Raw genomic sequence first — 21,128 nt, forward strand, 5'->3', positions numbered from 1 at the left:
GGATTTTGATTGGGAAAAATCTCGTGTCTGAATGTTTACAAGCACCGCGTGTGCGGGGAGCCTCCTGCCAACAAACACAGGCGAGAGCGAGCCCGGGCTGAGCACACACACACACACACACACACACGCACAACACACACAACACACGCTCGTACACACTCGCACCCTCACACCCGCGAACGGCCCTCGCTCGCCGCCGCGGTTCAAACCCCGAACCAAACCCGCTCTCCCCGGGAGAGAGAGAGAGAGAGAGAGAGAGAAGGAGGAAAAAAAGCAACCCAAACGAACCCCGAGCCCCCACCACACCGTTCGCAACAAAAACTCTCCGGCTGCCTCCTTCCCTCCTTCCTTCCCTCCCTCCCTCCCGCCCGCCCGCCGCCGCCGCACACACCAGGGCTCGATGCGAGATAAGCGGGAGCGCTCTTTGCACAACAAAAGGCAACTCGAGCTGGAAAGGTTTGGGGCGAGGGGGGTGGGAAGGAAGGGAGAGAAAAAAATATAAATAAAAATCCCCTTTTCCTCGGGGTGAGCTGGGGAGGGGGGAAGGGGAAATGCTGCATGCTTCGCTCCTTTCCTCCCCCTCCCTTCTTTTCTTTTTCTTTATTTCTTTCTTTCTCTTTTCCCCCATTACTCCCGGCGGGTTTTGTTCCCTCCCAGGGATGGCAGAAAACCCAGGGCGATTTCTTCCAGCCAACCGTCCCCGGCTCCCTCTTCCCTTCGTAAAAAAAAAAAAAAAAAAAAACCAAACCAAAAAAAACCCCAAAAAAACCCCAACCCCAAAACCCAGGAAAAAAAAAAAAAGCCTCCAGCCCAAAACTTTACGCTGCGATTTCTCTCTTCCCCCGCGGCTGCACGGACGTTTCCAGCCGTTTCCAGCTCCAGGTTCGCACATGGAGCCCCTCAGCCCCAAACCCGGCTCTGCGCAGGCAGCCGCTGCCCGAAGTTTGCCCTAAAACCCGGTGGGGGTGTGTCGGGGGCTCAGCCCCTCTCTCCCCCCTCGGCTTTTCCCTCTTTGCCTGCCGCTTCTCGGGGCTTTTATTTTTTTTTTTTTTTTAAATTTGAATTGCGTTGGGGTAGAGGCTGCAACATCCGTGGGAGGCTTATGGAGGTGCAACCCCCCTCCCGAAATAGAGTACGGCGGAGCTGGGGGGGAGGGGGTGTCCTTTCCCCGCACCGGGATGCCCGGGCGGCCCCGGGAGTGGGATGCGGGGAAAAGGGGATCACGGTGGAGTGTGGCGGGGGGGAACTCCGACTCGCCCCCGGGAGGTGGTGGTTGAGGGAAGCGGAGACGGGCGGGATCCCCGCGGCTCCTTTTGGCTGAGATACCCGCGGAGTTTCCGCACGCGTGGGGCGGGAGCGGCGGCTGGGACGGGCCCGGGGAGGGGTGTGGGGGGGGTTGGGGGGGTCCCTTCCGTGGAGAGCCGCCCCGGGGATGGGGAGGGAGGGAAGGAAAGGGGGGGTGGGGGGGGAGGAAGGGAGGCCGGGCTGGGGGAGCGGAGGGCCGGGGGGGATGCGGTGCCGGAGCCGGGTCGGGCGGGCTGCCTGCCCGTTTCGGTCGCTAGGAGGCACAGCGAGATCAAACAACCGGGCAGCCCCGCGAACTTGAACCTGGCCGGCTCCCTCCCCTCCATCCAATCCCCCCCCCCCCCCCATTCACCCCCCCCCCCCCGCCCCCCTTCTTCTTCTTTGTTCTTAATTTTGCGCGGAGTTTGCTTGCTCCGGGAGGCAGCGGGTGATGCTCGCCTTCCTCCTCCCCGGGTTTCCCTCCACCCCCCCATAACGTGTTTCCATTGTACCCCTCCAAGTCCTTCCCCCCCCCCCCCCCCGCTTTTCATTTCCACCGCACGATCCCAGGGCACAAACTTGGGGATTAAACAGCCCTTTTCCATCCTTTCCCACGGCACGGTGCGGGGAAATGCCCCGGCAGCGCGGATGCGCGGCCGGGGCATTTCCCCGCACCGTGCCGTGGCATTCTTCCCCCCCCTCCCCGCCCCCGCCATCCATTTCCCCCCCCATCCATCCCCCCCCCTCCGGTACCTCCTTTCTCCCGACACTCCAAAATCCATCCCGGAGAGACGGTGCGGTTGTTTTTGGTGACTGGGAACGGGGAAGAAGGGGGGAGGTAGGAGGGCGAAGGAGGGGGGGTAAGCTGAAAAAGACATGTTGGTGGAAGGGCAATTTGCATGAAAAATAGGGACGGATGATTAGGGACCCAGGCAGGGAATTTTGATTGCCCCAGAATTAAAAGGCGCATCCCGCAGATCGGTGGCCAGGCCAGGTGAATTGTGTTTTGGCGTTTTCTTCGTAAGCCCGATATTTTGTATTTTGTTTTAAAAGTAGCAGTAATAATAAAAAGATATTTTTGCTGCCTCTGCCTCCATCAGGAGCCAAGCGTTTTGCAGTGAACATGGTGCCAGCCGTATTTCATACATTAGTATATAATTCTTGTTAATTAGCAATAATTTACGTTAAGAGCATAGAAAATGTTGAGGTTACAGGTTTTATATCTGTACATTTGATCATCTTGTTATTTTCAAGAACTTTGCCTCCTATAAAATTAATTAGGTGAAATGTGGAGGTGTAATCAGCAACCTCTGAATTACCACTTCATTTCCTGGTTTTGATTGTAAATCAGCCCAGTCGGTACAGACTTCGGCAAAGTCTATTTTTGTTTAGCGCTACTTTTAACTGTCTGGTGTCGAAGCAGCGGGTTACCTTCCCCTGCTAAATAATACTGACAGCGTCAGAAAGGAATCAGGCCGCGGGAAAACATTATAATTGAGTAATGATTATGCAGAGCTCCTCACTAAGCCAGTTGTGAGGGGAATACGGGGCGTTCTGTGTCTTTTGCTGCGGGGAGTTGGTGAGCTAGAAGTTAGCTTCGCAAAATACCTTTGTCTGCGGCGTGCAGAGAGCTACTGGTGGAATTAGTCCTGCAATAATTTTGCTCCCTCGGTCCGAGCGCGAGGAAGGGCTGGGGAGGAAAAAAAAACCCGGCCATGCCCAGCGATCCCGCAGAAACACCCTGCTCCTCTCCCGGCTTCCCGAGGAGCGTGTGAAATGCACGTTGTGCCTCTTATCTCGTCGGTCTGTAAGTTTAGCAGAAAACCCCAGCGATTAAGACATTGTTTTTATTAATGCGAACGTAACCTTCATATTCCTGTGGTTGACCTTACGTTAAATTAGAAGTAGTACTAGAGGCAAGAAATGATGGACTTGGATCCCGGTGTCCTAGTTGGAGCTGAGGTACGGCGAGGTAGTGTGCTCTTTCAATATTATTTTACGCAGCACAACTGGGAGCTACTCCAGATCTTCCTCCTCAATATTCAGCCTAGGTAGGGTTGAAATAAATTTAACCTGAGTTCACTGGATTTTTGCACTTTATCAAAATCAGTTCCAATATCGCGCAGTCAAATTAAAATCTATTTTTTGATTCTCTGTGGCTTTAAGTTCATTAAATGTGAAATTGGCAGCCAGCTAAAGAAGGTCAGGCTGATTAACTGTTTAGGAGTTGCATTCCGTCTCGCCTGCGGTACCTGGCAGTGTTTTGGGGTGGGTTGTGTGTCTAGTACCCTCTCCTCCTGCTCGCTGCTCTATGGCGCAGGTAGAGGAATACCGACACGCTGCTGGGATTTCTTTTTTTGTTTCTCGTGAAAGGCAGTAGTGATGGAGGCTGCCACACAGATTGCCAAGGTATTTCTCTGCAAACTTAACCAAAATAATTAAAAAAAAAAATAAAATAAAAAAGGCAAACAGAAAAGAGAGCCGCGTCTGCCTCGTTAGAGCATCCACTGACAATTCCGCGAGCAGAAATAGCCTCATAATGAAGCTTTTTGGAGCTCATTCAGGAAATTTGTCAACTTTGACAACATTAGGCGAGGTATTTTGAGTTTAAAGCAGGCACTTCTCACTGCTGCGAGGAAATGTGGCAGTCGCTTGGCCACGCTGATTTTTAGGTGCTGAGGGCCACCAGTGCTAACACGTTCAAGATAATTTAGGCGTTCCTTTATTTCGGGATGATAAAAGGAAAAATGACTGGTGGCCTTGTTTCCTTAAGTACTAAGAAATAGCCCATCTAGCTAATATCTCTGGGTGGAATTGGTAGTGAATTTGATATTTATTTGAATCCCGAGGAGCAGCTGAAAAGTGAGAGGTACTCCCCCCCCCCCCCCCCCCCAGCCCCACAGGCGTTGCTGCTGCACTCGCTTTTTATCATTTCGCTTTCTGCCATTTATATATTTATGTATTTGTCTCGTCCCCTCCCTCGCCCTGCAGTAACTCTCCCGGCCTTTTCGCATTTTTTTTAAATTGGGAGCTGCAAACGGGCTTGATAGGGACGGTGACACGGATACACACGTATAGGTGTGCACGTGCGCTGTAAGGGCTGTACGTGCCGCCTGTGCAGCCAACGCCGTCTGGCTCTCCCTCTCGTTTCCTTTACACACACACACACACACACATGGCCCGTATAGGGAATATGCAATATCTGTATGTCCAAACACCTTTTGCCCGCACCCGCGTAGCTCAGACTTGGGGAATTTTAGAAAGTAGGTCTGGCTGGTGGAAAATACACACCCGTGTGTGTGTGAGAGAGAGCGTGTGCAGTGCTTTTAGCCTTGAATTCATATACATAAATAATACATCTGGCAATAAAACACCACGTTCGCTTCTCTTGGTAGTACCACGAGAGTTTTGCTGTGCATTCTTTCAAGACCGTTCAATTAATTTTACCAGCGAGCGGTTCGATGGAGTCAGAAATGTGTCCTCACGCGGGAGCACGGAGGCGGTCGCAGGGCCGGCTCCCCGAGTTCCGCACGCTACAGCTGCTTCTGCAAAAACCCCTCTGCCTGTAACCGATGAATTCATCTCCTGGCTGCCGTGCCCGTGGCCGGGTTGCATGGGCTTGGCTGGGGGGGAGCAGGGTGTAATATTCATGAAGAGGGGGCTCGGCGCGTTCCTCGCCCCCTCCCTGCGCCCGGTGCCTTTTCCCCGAGAGCTCTAATGATTCTCCTTTTGTTTCTCAAACTGCAGCCGAACCACTTGAAGCCATTCTCACTGATGACGAACCTGAACATGGCACATTGGGAGCTCCGGAAGGGGACCACGACCTCCTCACTTGTGGCCAGTGTCAGATGAACTTCCCGTTGGGGGACATTCTTATTTTTATTGAGCACAAACGGAAACAATGCAATGGCAGTCTCTGCTTAGAGAAGGCTGTGGATAAGCCACCTTCACCCTCACCAAGTGAGCTGAAAAAAGCATCCAATCCTGTGGAGGTTGGCATCCAGGTTACGCCAGAGGATGACGATTGTTTATCAACGTCATCTAGAGGAATTTGCCCTAAACAGGAACATATAGCAGGTAAATTAAAAGCAAGGAGAAGTGTTTGCGAGTTTATTTCCGTTTCAGTGGCAACGTAGCGCGTTCGCAGTCGCGAACCGCCGTGTCTGTCTCTCTGTTCTGCTCTGTCGCGACGGCCGACGTGTTAAATGCCCTGCCTTTCGGTTAGCGGCGAGCGCACGAGCGGTATTTCCCGGTGCCTGCACGGAGGCAGGATCAACAGGCACGTGCCGTGCTGTGCCGGCCGGTATTTCCGACGGTATTGTTCGAGGCTGCTCTCGTGATTTGCCTGCATTGTAGTCACCGTCTCCCGGTGTCTCGCCTGCCGTAGCGCTGCAGGAGGAGATTTCAGGGCCGGCCGCGCCGTACAGCGAGGAGCTTTCGAGTCTTTGGCAAAGTCAGGGGGGAAAGAGTTAACGGAGCATCAGCCAGCCTTGGTTCCATATTGGCTGTCAGCGTATGGACTGTAATTAAACACAGCCCCATGGCAAAGTGACACCACCGACCTTGACTTTAAGATGCCATTTTCGACTGGCCAGGCCAGAGTAGAGAGGGCAGTCGCTGAAGCGCACAGACATGCTTATTCGAAAAGTTTAAGGGCATGTTGGAAATTTCAAAAGGTTGGTTTGACAGGAAAGGCCGCTCTCTGCAGCCTGCCTCCTCAGCCAAATGATAAATGCTTCGCTGTGCTCTCTCTTGTCTCTGATGTGGTTTTGACAGATGTATCTTGATTTTGTTTGCGGTTTACACAGCCACATGTCAGCCGTACAAATGTCCGAGGCAGAGTTCTGTTCTGTGCAACAAACAATACGAAATGTAATTTTTTTAAAAAAGGGTAAATAATTCCATTTCTTAGCATAAATTTTTTTGTCTTTTTTTTTTTTTCTTTTTTTTTTTTCTTAAACCGGAAAGCCACTCGCCGTGCAGATATCTTCACAAATGAGGTTAAAAAAAACCAGAGCGTGCCGTGTGAAAGAAAATCCCAGAGCCCTGGGAGTGTAACGAGGCTTTTAAAATCCTCGCTAGTAAACAAGAGCACTACCCCTTTGCAGCGAGTGTTGCAAATCGCTCCAAACCGTGCCAGTGCTGCTGGTCGGAAAAGGCGAGACCGCAGCGTATCGGCGCGGAAAATGCCTGAACCGGTTTCAAACCCCAATCCCAGCGATGTCTGGGACGCGGGGCTGCCGGCCCCTCTCTTGGGGGAGCCCGCAGGACCGCTCGGGGTTGTCGGTGGCGCAGAACATCCTCGTGCCATGTGCCGGAGCTTGTCCGGGGCTGGCTGTGGCCGCAGAGTTAAGCCGTTCTGGGGCAGTAGGGGCTGGGGGGGTTCAGCGCGATGCTCCCGCAGCCTCCCTGGCCTCCAAACCAGCCGGCACATCGCGCTGGGGAGACGGGAGTTTTGAAGGTTTTGTGGTGGCAGCAAATACGTATCGGTGCGCGTGTGTCCGTCTGCGCACACGTATATATTTATGCAAAGCTGTGTGCGTACGCATGCATATGTGATGTGAAGGGACGTATGCTGCTTCTGCAGAGCGAGAGGTATTACTTTGAATCCATGTACGTACGTACGTTTAAGAGGAAACGGAGGCTCAGCTACTGCTAAGCTGTGTTTTGAAAGAGGCTCAAAATTCCGCGTATTGCCCTGCCGCATATGCTAATAATTCCGCATATTGCCCTTCCCAGCCACGGACGTTAAAGGTGGTTTTTGTTTTGTTTTGTTTCGTTTTGGTTTTTTTTTTTTTTTCCCAGAGTGGTCGAGGGCAGTGCCCATTTCCATGTGCTGCCTGCGATCTGACGGCAAACGAGCAGAAGCGTAGGGCATGATTAATGAAGCGGGAGCCTGGCGGAAGGGATTTGTAGTCTTCCGAGCTCCGGAGCCATACTAAATCACCAAATATGGAGGAGCGGCGGTATGATGTAACGCTGTATTTACGTACGGCGCCGCTCTGCTGAAAAGACAAAACACAGCATCTGTCAAGCAAGAATTAGACCCGCTCCCCTCCCCGTGGTCCCAGAGAGGTCCCTCAGGCGGAGGGACGGGGAGTTCTGCGCGGGGGGAATCTCCTCAGCTGAGGGTTTTGCTTCGGCCCGCGTTGGGCACGGGAGACGCGGAGCCAGCAGGGTTTGGCCTCGCGCGATGTCACGGGGCCGTTAATTCGGAAAAGGCTGTGGTTTTAACCAACTTTGAGTGGTTGGGTGAGCGGAGGGCAGCGGGTAAGGAGGCATCGGCAGGGGCCTGATGCTGCTTGCCCTTTCACGTAGGGGTGGCCTCTGCTGTAGGTGGGCCGGGCTGGGGTCCGTGGTGCGAGCCACGAGCGCCGCTGTGAGCAGAGACCCACCTGCAGTTGTCCTCCCATCTCCCACCTCCAGTTTTGTGCCCGGTGGTGCCCAGCCGTGCCCGCCGACGGGGGATCCAAGGGCACAGGTCTTCTGCACCTCCCCGGCCGGGATGGAGCCGATGGGCGCTGGGGTCCTCTGGTTATTCCCTGTGTTGGGAAGTGTGGCCGGGCTGCGGGAGGGGTGGAAGGAGCATCAGGGTCTCACGCGGATGAGTTTATGTCCCTCATATCCCAAAGAGGTGTGGCGGTAGCTGGAGTGACCCGTGCCCAGGTGTTTGTGGGGTCCGGCAGTAAAATTACCAGCGAGGGTCTTGGAATGAGCTGTGGAGTTCAGGTTTCTGGGAAGGCCCTTGCAGTGAACCTCAGGCTCTTGGAATTCTGACGTTTTTTATCTGATTTCTGTGCAAGGATGCAAAATGCAAAAAGATACGAGTGTGTAATTAAGGAAAAAAAAAAAAAAAGAAAAAAGGACAGAGGCTGCCTTTGGAAAAATATACAGGAGTTGAGTGAACCAGTTCTTTTCTGGTAAAAGACCAGAAAATAGGTATTTAGTAGCGATGTGACAATGTCCCCGGTTAGTCGTTGGGCTGAAGGAGGTGTTACGAGTTGGCTCTGGGTACAGAGGTGCTATAGGTTACTGTGGGTACAGAGGTGCTATAGGTTACTGTGGGTATAGAGGTGCTATAGGTTAGCTGTGGGTATAGAGGTGCTATAGGTTACTGTGGGTACAGAGGTGCTATGGGTTACCTCTGGGTACAGAGGTGCTATAGGTTACTGTGGGTACAGAGGTGCTATAGGTTAGCTGTGGGTACAGAGGTGCTATAGGTTACTGTGGGTACAGAGGTGCTATAGGTTAGCTGTGGGTACAGAGGTGCTATAGGTTACCTCTGGGTACAGAGGTGCTATAGGTTACTGTGGGTATAGAGGTGCTATGGGTTAGCTGTGGGTACAGAGGTGCTATAGGTTAGCTGTGGGTACAGAGGTGCTATGGGTTACTGTGGGTACAGAGGTGCTATAGGTTACTGTGGGTATAGAGGTGCTATAGGTTAGCTGTGGGTACAGAGGTGCTATAGGTTACTGTGGGTACAGAGGTGCTATGGGTTAGCTGTGGGTACAGAGGTGCTATAGGTTAGCTGTGGGTACAGAGGTGCTATAGGTTACTGTGGGTACAGAGGTGCTATGGGTTAGCTGTGGGTACAGAGGTGCTATAGGTTACTGTGGGTACAGAGGTGCTATAGGTTACTGTGGGTACAGAGGTGCTATAGGTTACTGTGGGTACAGAGGAGCTATAGGTTAGCTGTGGGTACAGAGGTGCTATAGGTTACTCTGGGTACAGAGGTGCTATAGGTTAGCTGTGGGTACAGAGGTGCTATGGGTTAGCTGTGGGTATAGAGGTGCTATAGGTTACTGTGGGTACAGAGGTGCTATGGGTTAGCTGTGGGTACAGAGGTGCTATAGGTTACTGTGGGTACAGAGGAGCTATGGGTTAGCTGTGGGTACAGAGGTGCTATAGGTTAGCTGTGGGTACAGAGGTGGTATAGGTTACTGTGGGTACAGAGGTGCTATGGGTTAGCTGTGGGTACAGAGGAGCTATAGGTTACCTCTGGGTACAGAGGTGCTATGGGTTAGCTGTGGGTATAGAGGAGCTATAGGTTATCTCTGGGTACAGAGGTGCTATAGGTTACTGTGGGTACAGAGGTGCTATAGGTTACTGTGGGTACAGAGGAGCTATGGGTTAGCTGTGGGTACAGAGGTGCTATAGGTTACTGTGGGTACAGAGGTGCTATGGGTTAGCTGTGGGTATAGAGGAGCTATAGGTTATCTCTGGGTACAGAGGTGCTATGGGTTAGCTGTGGGTATAGAGGAGCTATAGGTTATCTCTGGGTACAGAGGTGCTATGGGTTAGCTGTGGGTACAGAGGTGCTATAGGTTACTGTGGGTATAGAGGAGCTATGGGTTAGCTGTGGGTATAGAGGTGCTATAGGTTACTGTGGGTACAGAGGAGCTATGGGTTAGCTGTGGGTACAGAGGTGCTATAGGTTACTGTGGGTACAGAGGTGCTATAGGTTAGCTGTGGGTATAGAGGTGCTATAGGTTACTGTGGGTACAGAGGTGCTATGGGTTAGCTGTGGGTACAGAGGTGCTATAGGTTACTGTGGGTACAGAGGTGCTATAGGTTAGCTGTGGGTATAGAAGTGCTATAGGTTAGCTGTGGGTACAGAGGTGCTATGGGTTAGCTGTGGGTATAGAGGTGCTATAGGTTAGCTGTGGGTACAGAGGTGCTATAGGTTACTGTAGGTACAGAGGTGCTATAGGTTACTGTGGGTACAGAGTTGCTATAGGTTAGTTGTGGGTATAGAAGTGCTATAGGTTACTGTGGGTACAGAGGTGCTATAGGTTAGCTGTGGGCATAGAAGTGCTATAGGTTAGCTGTGGGTATAGAGGAGCTATAGGTTACTGTGGGTACAGAGGTGCTATAGGTTAGCTGTGGGTATAGAGGTGCTATAGGTTAGCTGTGGGTACAGAGGTGCTATAGGTTACTGTGGGTACAGAGGTGCTATAGGTTAGCTGTGGGTATAGAGGTGCTATAGGTTAGCTGTGGGTACAGAGGTGCTATAGGTTACTGTGGGTACAGAGGTGCTATAGGTTAGCTGTGGGCATAGAAGTGCTATAGGTTAGCTGTGGGTACAGAGGAGCTATAGGTTAGCTGTGGGTACAGAGGTGCTATAGGTTACTGTGGGTACAGAGGTGCTATGGGTTAGCTGTGGGTACAGAGGAGCTATGGGTTAGCTGTGGGTACAGAGGTGCTATAGGTTACTGTGGGTACAGAGGTGCTATGGGTTAGCTGTGGGTACAGAGGAGCTATGGGTTACTGTGGGTACAGAGGAGCTATAGGTTAGCTGTGGGTACAGAGGTGCTATAGGTTACTGTGGGTACAGAGGTGCTATGGGTTAGCTGTGGGTACAGAGGAGCTATAGGTTAGCTGTGGGTACAGAGGTGCTATAGGTTACTGTGGGTACAGAGGTGCTATGGGTTAGCTGTGGGTACAGAGGAGCTATAGGTTACTGTGGGTACAGAGGTGCTATAGGTTACTGTGGGTACAGAGGTGCTATGGGTTACTGTGGGTACAGAGGAGCTATGGGTTACTGTGGGTACAGAGGAGCTATAGGTTAGCTGTGGGTACAGAGGAGCTATAGGTTAGCTGTGGGTACAGAGGTGCTATAGGTTACTGTGGGTACAGAGGTGCTATGGGTTAGCTGTGGGTACAGAGGAGCTATGGGTTACTGTGGGTACAGAGGTGCTATGGGTTAGCTGTGGGTACAGAGGTGCTATGGGTTACTGTGGGTACAGAGGTGCTATAGGTTACTGTGGGTACAGAGGTGCTATGGGTTAGCTGTGGGTACAGAGGAGCTATAGGTTAGCTGTGGGTACAGAGGTGCTATAGGTTACTGTGGGTACAGAGGTGCTATGGGTTAGCTGTGGGTACAGAGGAGCTATGGGTTACTGTGGGTACAGAGGTGCTATGGGTTAGCTGTGGGTACAGAGGAGCTATGGGTTACTGTGGGTACAGAGGAGCTATAGGTTAGCTGTGGGTACAGAGGTGCTATAGGTTACTGTGGGTACAGAGGTGCTATGGGTTAGCTGTGGGTACAGAGGAGCTATAGGTTAGCTGTGGGTACAGAGGTGCTATAGGTTACTGTGGGTACAGAGGTGCTATGGGTTAGCTGTGGGTACAGAGGAGCTATGGGTTACTGTGGGTACAGAGGTGCTATAGGTTAGCCCCGGAGGCAGTATGTGCCCTGTCTGCAGTTTTGTATCCGGCAAGTTGGTGTGTTACAGCAAAAGATCATCTCAGGATAAGTAATGGTTAAGGATCGGCTCATCTGGAGACAGGGAAGGAGGCAGCGAGTCATTCAAATGCGGGGAGAAATGATGTCTGTTTTAACCGTGGATAGGCTGCTCTTTATCCTCAGCGTTTTCCAGAGACGGGGATGATGACAAGAGCGTGTATGTGCGTGCGCGACCTGTGCCGTAGCCGCCAGATCCATATAGGTGCAGGCATGCGTACCTGTCTCTGCCGCGGGGGTGTCTGCCCGCGCCCGGCTTTGACTTGCTATAAAATTTTGAGTGATGCTGATCCAGCGCTATGGCTGAAATGTCATAAATTTAACGGAAAATTAATAGGATATGTTGTGTGGGTCCAATGAGGCAGCTTTCATCAATATGTATGTCAAAGCCTCACCACCAGATACCGGCAGCCCGTGATTTGCAGTGAGCGCTACGGCCGGGCTTTCGCTATCCGCTCTCGTATTTCACAATAGGGGGAAATATTAACTGAAGTATCTAGAGATCAGTGAATGTAAAATCGCTGTTCACTTATTGAAAAGGCTGAAGAAATATTTATCCTCTGCCGGTGTCAGGTTTTAGCGGTTTGTTTGTCGAAGGCATAAATCCGAGGGAATTAACGCAAGGTTGTTTTTTGGGTGAGGAAGGATCTTCAATGTTACTTGGATTCAGTTGGAGGGACACTTTGGAGCGCTGCTGCGTATTCCCCGTTATAATGCCGAGCGTGTATCTGCGGATGCCGTATTTACGGTACCAAGAGGGGAGGAGGAGGGGAGGTCATTTTTACTGCCCGAATCCTTTCTTCTCAAGCTGCTCGTGGCATTCAAATAAAATGCGAGGAAAAATAACGTAAGAAAAACCTCCGTCTGCAGTAGTCGGGGGAAGGTGGACGTAATTTGCTACTAAATTTTAGATCAAGTACATTTGATTATTACAGTTCTCAGGAGGTGATGTCTTTGAGTAGTCATTACGCCACGGAAATTTTCTTGGGCTGTTATTAGTAGTTGCCATTATAATTCTGTAGGTTGTAAATTGCGATTCCTTATTATTTTGTTTTGTTCCGGAGACAAAAAAAAATCATCGCCGTCTGCACTGAACAGTTAGCATTGCGTCTGGACAATAAGATGAAAGCTTAAAAAGAAAAAAAAAAAAAAAAAAAAAAAAGCTGGGGGGGTTGGGGGGGGGGAGGGAAGGAACGCGTGAATATTTTGTAGCGGAATTCCGCCTGCTTTCCCCAGAGAAAGGAGCGGGGAGCACAGGTCGGGTAAAACAGTCGCAGGCAGGAAAAATCGTGCGGGTGCTCCCCAAAGGCTCCCGCGCCCGAGGTTCGGAGCCCCCCGTACAAGCTGTATTTGTAAATAAGGCAGAGAAAGGTTGTGAACCGGCGGCTTGGCTGTTTTGTCCAAGTACAATGTCAGAGAAACTCTTTCTAAGACAAATTGTAAATAGAAGTGTCACGATGATTGCATGATTGAGCTCCAGAAGTGTCTTGCAATTGTTGGCATTGTCAGAAGACTTTTGAAAGCTTAATTAAAGGCGGTGGCCTGCGCGGCTGGGAAATTTACTTCTCGGGGTGGTGGTGGTGGGGGAAAATGTAAAAAATGTGGGGGATCAAAAAGTTGCTCTAACGCCGCTCGCGCGGGGACGCAGGGCAGCGGCAACAGTTTCTCGGCTTTCCCCGTTGCCTCGTATAAATAATGTTTTTTGAAGGAGCAAGCACGTGACACCAGTATCATCCTTCGTACGAGGTAAAGATTGCGCTGGTTTTCCTGTTCCCTGCTGTTACAGACAGCTAACGTAAAAATGGCTCTTTATTGGAAACACAAATACGAGTTCACTTGAAGCACAGAAGCAGGGTAGAAAGTTTTCCCCTGCCGCGGCGTGATCCTCCGACGCCGGGGGGGAGCGTCGGAGTGTGGCAGTGCCCTGAATCTTCCTGCTTGGGGTTTGTTTGTTTTTTGTTTTTTTTTTTTTTTAATTTTTTTTCGTTTCCTGCAAAGCAGATCCTTCTGCTTTAGAGGGCGAGAAATGAGTTTTGCGTTCTCGCCCCTGTCGTACGGGGCGCGGAATGGTGGAGCTCGCCGGCGGGCCGAAGCATCGCCGCATCCGAAAGGCTTGCGGTTGAAGAGGCGGCAGCCCGGCGCGCGTTAAGCTTCGCACAGATCCGAAAAGGTGCGCGTTGGCATCACGTGCCCAAAGCTTTGAAAATAACACGCGCGCGGTACAACGTGGGGCTCCCTGCAGCCGAGTCCCAACAACGGATGCCGGGATGGTGGAAACTGAGGCAGGGAGTAAAATTAAACGCCTTCTAATTAGCCCGGTGGGAGAAATAAAGTCTTCCCTAAACATTCCCATAATTTGGTAATGCCTCTTTTAAAGAGGAGGAGGCCTATTAGCATCACCCCGTTCTGTATATGCAACCCTCAGCCCGCGAGCTCTTTCTTATTTCATTCAAATAATAAAGACGATTAAAGAGGCTTGCGAGGCAGTGTCGGGCAACGGCAGCTCAGCCTCCAGTTGTTTGCCTTGCGCGCATCCTCATTACGGAAATTTTTTGGACAAAATTCCCTTCGAGCTTCGGTCTGTTTTTATATCCAGGAGTACCAGTTCAGTGCAATAAAAGGCGTTTAGCATCAAGCCGGACACGGCCTGGCACGTTGCCACGTGGGTGGGTGGGTTTTTTTTTTTTTCTTTCTTTCTTTTTTTTTTTTTTTTGTTGGTTTTTTTTTTGTTCTTTTTAGCTAGTCGCCGAGGCTCTCTCGTTACCTTTCCTGCCGGTTGCGACTCCGTGGGGGTCGCGGTGCTGCCAGCGGCGTGGCGAGCCCGAGGAGGTCGCCGGCTCGGCCTGGCAGGTGCCTGCCCGCAGCTTCCGAACGGGAGGGCCGCGTTTTCTGTGTCAGCTTCTGGGATGTTGCCACAAGTTCATAAAATATGCCAAGCTCGTGTATTTTAATACGTTAAAACCGATATTCATACTGGTGGCATGGCCCCGAAATTAACCATTGGGTTGTTTGTGGGTTTTTTGGTTGTTTTTTTTTTTTTTAAAGTTTTTTTCACCCCCTGGGCTAATGAACTTTTTAAATCTCACTTTGTACAAAGGCAGCAGCTCCAGCTCCCGGTAACGTGGCAGGTTTGGGCCCACGGGGGTTGGTACCAGTACGTGGGTTGCTGTGATTTATGGCGGACTTTTAAAAAAAGAAGAGGCACTTTAACGGACCCACGAACCGCCCGAGGGGTTGGGATGAGCGACGAGCTCTTTTCCATTCGGTAATGAATTTACGTGAAACAGGGTTTGCGCTTTAGGGCCCCCCCCCGTCCTGGGTGCGCTTTGCCCCGCCGGACGGGGACCGAACATCGCCCACGTGCTTAAATCCTTGGCGGGAGCCGGACCGGTGACTGCGGAGCCTCGTGGATGGGCAGACCAAGCGCTCGCATCGCTCGCACCCTCCTGTGTTAATGCCAAACCCATTTTGGAGCCCGTAAACATCTCCCCCCCGCCCCCGCCTCACCGCCCCATCTTTTCTAATCGGGTTCAGTATGCAACGCATCCCGTGCGGGATTCAACCAGTTTGTTTCCCAACCTTTAGTGGCCAGCAGCACTCGCCGCGCATCTTTAACGTCTTCCAGCGCGGCTGTTCGCTCTTCCTCCGCCAGGACGGGCAACTTGGTGGCTGCTCCCCGGCTCATTCTTCATTCGGAGGTGGCACCGCCTGGGGTTGGCGAGGGAAAGGTTTGCGGTGCGGGGTGTGGGGAGGTCAGCCCCCATCCCAGCAGGGAATTTGTGTTCTTCATTTGCCTTTACAATGGGAGCACAGCTACTGTACCTCGGAGCAGCTCTCAGGTGTGAGCTCAGATGGGCGCATGTAAATGTCCTGTCAGATGCAACACAGGAATATTAATGTTTTCCTCGCCACCGCGCTATAATAAGGCTGTACGCAGCCAGCTTAATATGCAGCCGGGCTGGGGAATTGTATAAAAACTTCGATAGCCTAGCGTGAATGACAGCGGTGGGGGGGGAAAAGGAAAAAAAAAAAAAAAGTATTCAATATGCCACAGTTTGCGTTCTTGTTTTCCTTTGATCTAAAGCAAAATGAAAACGTCCACTCCTTTCCCTCCTGGTTTTGCATAGGTGTTCCTCCTCTGCACAGTTGGCTAGTAAGGAAGGAAAGAAAATGAAGTGTGGGGCACCGCGCAATTGTTTGAAGCACGTTAGTGCCGGCCTGCCGGGGATGTAATTTTTCCAAGTATTAGCAAACATTTAATTTTTATACTTGGGATCGTTTTGCTTTGCTTTTCATACTTTTTTAGTATCTGGGTCTGGTCGAAACAAAGAAAATAGAGTCACCACAAAGAGGGGCTGGAGCCCCCTGGGCCCCCCTGCAGCCCGGGCTGGATGTGCATCCTCTTCCCAGAGGTTTGATTTCCATCTTGTCCTGGGTTCGAATCCTCTGCTCCATCCAAAGGTGCCTGTTTTTCAGCGCTGGGGGTGTCGGAGGCTTTTTAATAACACGCTCCTTTGACTGGATCAACAGCTGTCAGGAGCGGTTGTAGGGAATCCACAAAATGCACAAAGAAAAATACGCACCGTTTCCTGAAACAAAACACTTGGAGCAAATCGGCTGCCAAAAAAAGAGAAAAAAAATAAAAAAAAAGAAAAAAAAAAGAAAAAAAGCTGCTGCTGAATTCTGGGTGCGCAGACAGTGGACCGCAGCGCTTCTTCTCGCGGCTCTCCCCGGGGGCCTTTCCCCGCTTGCCTGCTGCAAATCCTGCTGCAACTTTTCCCACCCGAACAGGTTGCCGATAACAAACCCCCACCGCTCTTCCCGGCCCGACGGGTACGGGGGGCGCCCAGCTCCAGCCGCCCCCCGTGCCTTGCGCCCGAGGTAGCTCAGACAGGGAGGCTGGGCGAGGAGAGCTGGGGAGCTTTGGTCAGTCAAAGCCCAAGGACTTTCCCCGCTTCCATCCTCCCCCGGCTTTGCGCGAGCGCCGAACAATTACACCTACAATTTGATCGCAGCTTCAGATAGAAAAACCTCTGCCTAAATAAACAATGGGATTGCTGCTGAACAACAAAGGCTTGAAGAAGAGCGCTGCCTTCAGTGGTGTTATTATTGTTGTTGTGGATATTATTATTACTATTATTACTACTACTACTACTATTACTCCGACTATTACCTTTGTAAAATAAACACACATTACGGTTCCTCGCTCCTTAGGAAGTAAGGAGTTTAATTTTGCTTTCATGGCTCGCCTAATTGCTTTAGCAGGCAGGGAAATATAAAACGGAAAAATAAAAATGCCCCCCTCGCTCCCTCCCTTCACCCCCAAATTCGCAGCAATTAATTTGTCACCCGGCGTTGCTTTCCTACAGCATCACAGCTGTTTGGGGTTTTTTTTTGGGGGTTTTTTTTTTTGTTTTTTTTTTTTGGACATGGTACGAATCGTCTGGGTTTCGTTGCATTTTAGCTACCGAGTTTATTCTTTCTGGAGTGAGAGAGCGTCAACAGCAAAAGTGTCGGGCTTCAGCCAGGGCATCGCGAGCGCCTGGAGCATCTACGGCGTGCGGGTGGCCGGGGGCTTTTCGCTGTGTTTTCTCTATTCCTGAGACCGATTTTCCTGTTTAGGAAGTATTTGTTGTGCAAAGAGAAAGAGGAGCTGAGGAGCCTTGTTGTCTAGGAGGAGGTAAAACCCAGTGGGATGCGTTTGGAAAAAAGAGAGTGTTCCCTCCCGAAAGATTATTTGGAGGCTGTATTATTTTGTAATAAACTATAAACTGTCCTGTGTTAAATTTGTGTTATGTTAGAAAAAAAATCAATAAGGAAAAATTAAATTCTGATAAAGATACTCTTGGATCTTTGAAAACAACTGCTGTCCTTTTAACTAAAACATTTGAGGAGCTTCAAAGAGTATGTATTTCTTCTGATCTTAGAGCTGTGTGACTGGTAGCAGGGAGAAAAAAAAATCTTATTCTACATACAAGTGGATTGCTTAACAAGTCAGCGCAGACACATACTTGTTTGTACAATAGAGATAAAAATTCCTGTATAAAAATAATTCAGTTGCTGACAGCAGGCATTGTGCTGGGGCTGCCTCTTTTGTGTTGGCCGGGGGTCAGGGACCACGGCTCCCACTTTCTGCCGGGGGGAGGCTGTCACGATCTCTCGCCGGAGCCTGGAAATAAGTTAATTGCTTTATTTTAAGGAATACTCGGAGCCCAGCGGTGTGGGGTTTATGTCTGTGCGCCGTCTCTGGAAGCGGCAAAAGAAGGAGGGGGGGAAAATAATCTCCTGATGGTGGGGGGCGGCGGGGGGTGGGAGAATGACTTGAAGGCAGTTTGGGGAGACGCGGCCTTCGACAAGCTCGGCGGCCCGGCGGTAGTTTCTAAACTTTTTGTTTTTCGCCTAATTCCGATTTGTGCCGTCGCATCCCACGTTGGCCCTCCCTGAACTCTCCTCGCGTGAAGCGACGTTGGTGTTGGGGATAGTCGGTTAAAACCGGGCCGCTCGTGGCTGGTACGGGGTGTTCGCTGGCGCGGCTGCTGCGCGGCGCCGGGTCCCCTTCTGTCTCATAAATGTTAAAAAAGCGGGGCGCTGGCATGGCCCTGTCCTCTTTTTGCGCTCTGCGGGGGCGCAGGTAAGATGAGCCATGAGGATGGGGCAGGCCGGGGAGGTGGGAATAGGGGCTGTGTGAACGTTCACCCCATCCTTCGAAGTCGGGGTGCCTGGGGGGGCAGGCGGCGCGGCCATCCGTCCTTCCCCGTCCTCCTCCCGCCCCCGGGGTCGCTGGCAAAGCCGGGGCTCCCCATCACCTTCCCGGAGGTGCCGTCGGGATCGGGGCCGGCCGAGAGCGGAGCCAAGTTTGTCAGCGGCCGCCGGCGCTGAGCGGTCCCCCCCCAAACTCCTCTCCCTCTTCCTCTGCTCTCTCGGCGGCGGCGGCGGCTTTCCTCGGTGGCACGCTCCGGAGCGAGGATCTTTTCATCCCCTCCTTCTTTTTAAGCGCAGCGAGTTCCTAAAATTAATGCTGCTGCACTTTGATGAAAATAATGTTTTTATAATACGTTTGCTGTTTACACGGAAGATGTGACTTGAGGGGAAAAAGGCTTTTTTGGAGGGTGGCGGAAATCTTGTTAATCTGCTCTCGGAGAGTGGCACACAATACTGCCTATGAGCAAGTCTGTGCTGCTTTTGATAAATTACCATGTTTAGAGATAGGTTTGGCTCTTAAGGGCTTAGTTTTCGGAACAAAGTCCATAACAATGTTTTCTGCCTCTGTTTGTCTCCAGCCCCTTTGGCTTGACTCGGAGCCCTGTGTTTAGTCGAAGCTCGGTCTGGAAGATATAACAATTTTGCATTAAAAAAATAAGGAAATCACAGGAAGAAAAACCCTTTTGCTTTTTGGATGAATCTTACTGATAATTTGCTAAAGCTCATTTGAATTTTAAGCACTTCTTTAATCTTCAAAGGCTAAATTGCTTTATGAATATGCATGGTGTGGGCAGACTTTAGTTCATTACCTAGTTGTAAATTCTAATGACCATTAGGTCCTTGCAGTAATTGCGAATTGTTTTGCATTTTTGATTGGCCTATTAACATGTGCATTCGGCACACATCAGGCCAGCCTGTCAGGCTGCTGAAGGAGAAAAAAAAGGTGAAAATTGTTTTATAGCACCAAGATTCTTAGATTTTCAATCTTGGAAAATTGATGATGTAAAAAAATTAAAGCGGTGTTTTTTCTTCTCAAGATTGAAAGTTCACCAAGAGATTTGACATATTTAATTTACATGATGACTTTGCACTCCTTCATTAATGCAATTTGCATATGAAGCTGTTGTTAATCACTTTTGATCATGTTTTGTGTATTAGCTGCCTCAGTGGCTCTTCTCCCTCAGATGCTCCAGTAGAAAGCAGCAAAATGATGCATCTTCTTGCCAAGTTTCCTTTAGTGAATTGAGGAATTAGGAGTCTAACCTTGAGTAATTAAATATGTTCTATCAGTTCTCTTTTAATGTTAAGTACACTTGGTTGGAAGTGTAGAAGGAAATTGTTCCCATTTGGGGGAGACATTCCTTTAAAAAAATATATTCCTATGCGTCTAGATAGAAAAGAACTGTTTTCCGTCATCCGGCGTCACCCGGGCGGAAGGGAGAGGTCCAGCAGGGCAGGGATAGGGCAGGGACCGGGCTCTCCTTTGCGTGACCGGCCTTGAAGACCCATGCCCCGGGCCCGATCCTGGGCTGCACGCACCTGCGGAGCTGCTGGTGGCGTTGGGGTGGCCGTTCTGCCTTTGCGGGGGACGACGCTTGGGCCCCGTTCGCAGGAGCAAGTCGTGCTGTGGGCGCCGCTCTTCTTCCAGTCAAGTCTTCCCGATGCCTCACCGCAAGGGCAGGGTCTTTTTCTCCTGCCTGCCCGGGCGAGGTGCTAATGGTCCAACCTTCTTCCTTGGGAGGAGAAACCGGGAGCAGCCCGGCTGGAAGCCCGCCCGGCTCTCGTAACCTGCCCAGGCCTCCACTGGTGGCCGGCAACCGCCCCTCCTGCCCGGCTGGGGCTTTGTCCTTGTCCCCATGCGGCCACACCGCGGCTCTCGGCTGTGGGATCGGTCGGGCCCTCGCCTTTGCTTCACCCGCTCAGTTGTCTGTCTTTGGTGATTGATGCTCAACTTTGGTTTGAGAGTTTATCACCGGGTAAGACGACGAAGCGGAAGGGTGAAACAGATACCCTGATTAAAGGGGCTGCTTAATGAAAGAAAATAAACGGAGAGGGAAAATGACCATTCTGGAAGGAACAGAAGTATAATTTTAACCTCGGAGGAGACCTACTGCTGCCCTTCCATGACTTCCACCCATACCACGCTAAAAGCACGGTTCAGTTCAAAGTTGTTAATATTCGGCTGGGAAACAGTATCCAGAACACAAATAAATTATTAAGTGCATGAACTTTTTCGGCAGTAAGATGAACTGATGGGGTCCATCTGCGAGATCCAGGGGCTTTTTATTTGTGTGTGTCGAACGATTCTGCCCTCTCCGACTTCATAGCCTTTGGTCCCCGGCCAAGTGCATGCATAATTGATTCCACACGCGCTATCATTTTCTTGATGTAATTGCTTTAGTAAGATATGATGAAATCTAATGGATAATTTACTATATGAAAATGACAAAAAAGTAAATGTTCGTGGGTTTTTTTTGCGCCGGGCACGGGGAGGAGAGCGCCTGGGTTACCCACGCGGTGAAGGAAAACCTGCTTGTACCATCTCCCGCGGGCAAAGATGGGGGTAAATTGCTGGAGGAGTTCAGAGCAAACTCTTGAGTTTTACGACGCAGGTGAAAGTGAAACGCTTGCGTTGTTTGGGAACCTTGTTTATTTTTCCTTGAGCGGTGCCCTATTTGCTTTTCTAATTGCCAGAATGCAGGGGGAAAAAAAAAAAAAAAAGTTCTCTGCACAAGGCGAGGGGCAGTATTTTTAGAAATAAATGTGTCCTGGACTTGCCGCCCTGCGCTACAGATAGGACTCACACTGATGCCTTGCCTGGCAAAAAGACCTTCTATTCTCGCTGCTTAAATAATGCACCAGATTAAATTTGATGCATCGGTTTGGCTGGATGTATTTT

General features: G+C 50.8%; 1 protein-coding gene across 4 annotated transcripts in view; it reads left to right on the forward strand.

Annotated features, from left to right (window-relative positions):
- Window positions 1-21,128, forward strand: part of BCL11A (BCL11 transcription factor A) — an 83,785-nt gene that overhangs the window by 2,185 nt on the left and 60,472 nt on the right. For all 4 annotated transcript variants that reach the window (XM_074578541.1, XM_074578540.1, XM_074578542.1 and 1 more), the window contains exon 2: window positions 5,032-5,361. In XM_074578541.1, coding sequence (XP_074434642.1) covers window positions 5,032-5,361 — 330 coding nt within the window. The remainder of the gene's footprint in view (window positions 1-5,031; window positions 5,362-21,128) is intronic.

The sequence above is a fragment of the Larus michahellis genome, chromosome 3 (genome assembly GCF_964199755.1).
Source record: "Larus michahellis chromosome 3, bLarMic1.1, whole genome shotgun sequence".
NCBI lineage: Eukaryota > Metazoa > Chordata > Aves > Charadriiformes > Laridae > Larus > Larus michahellis.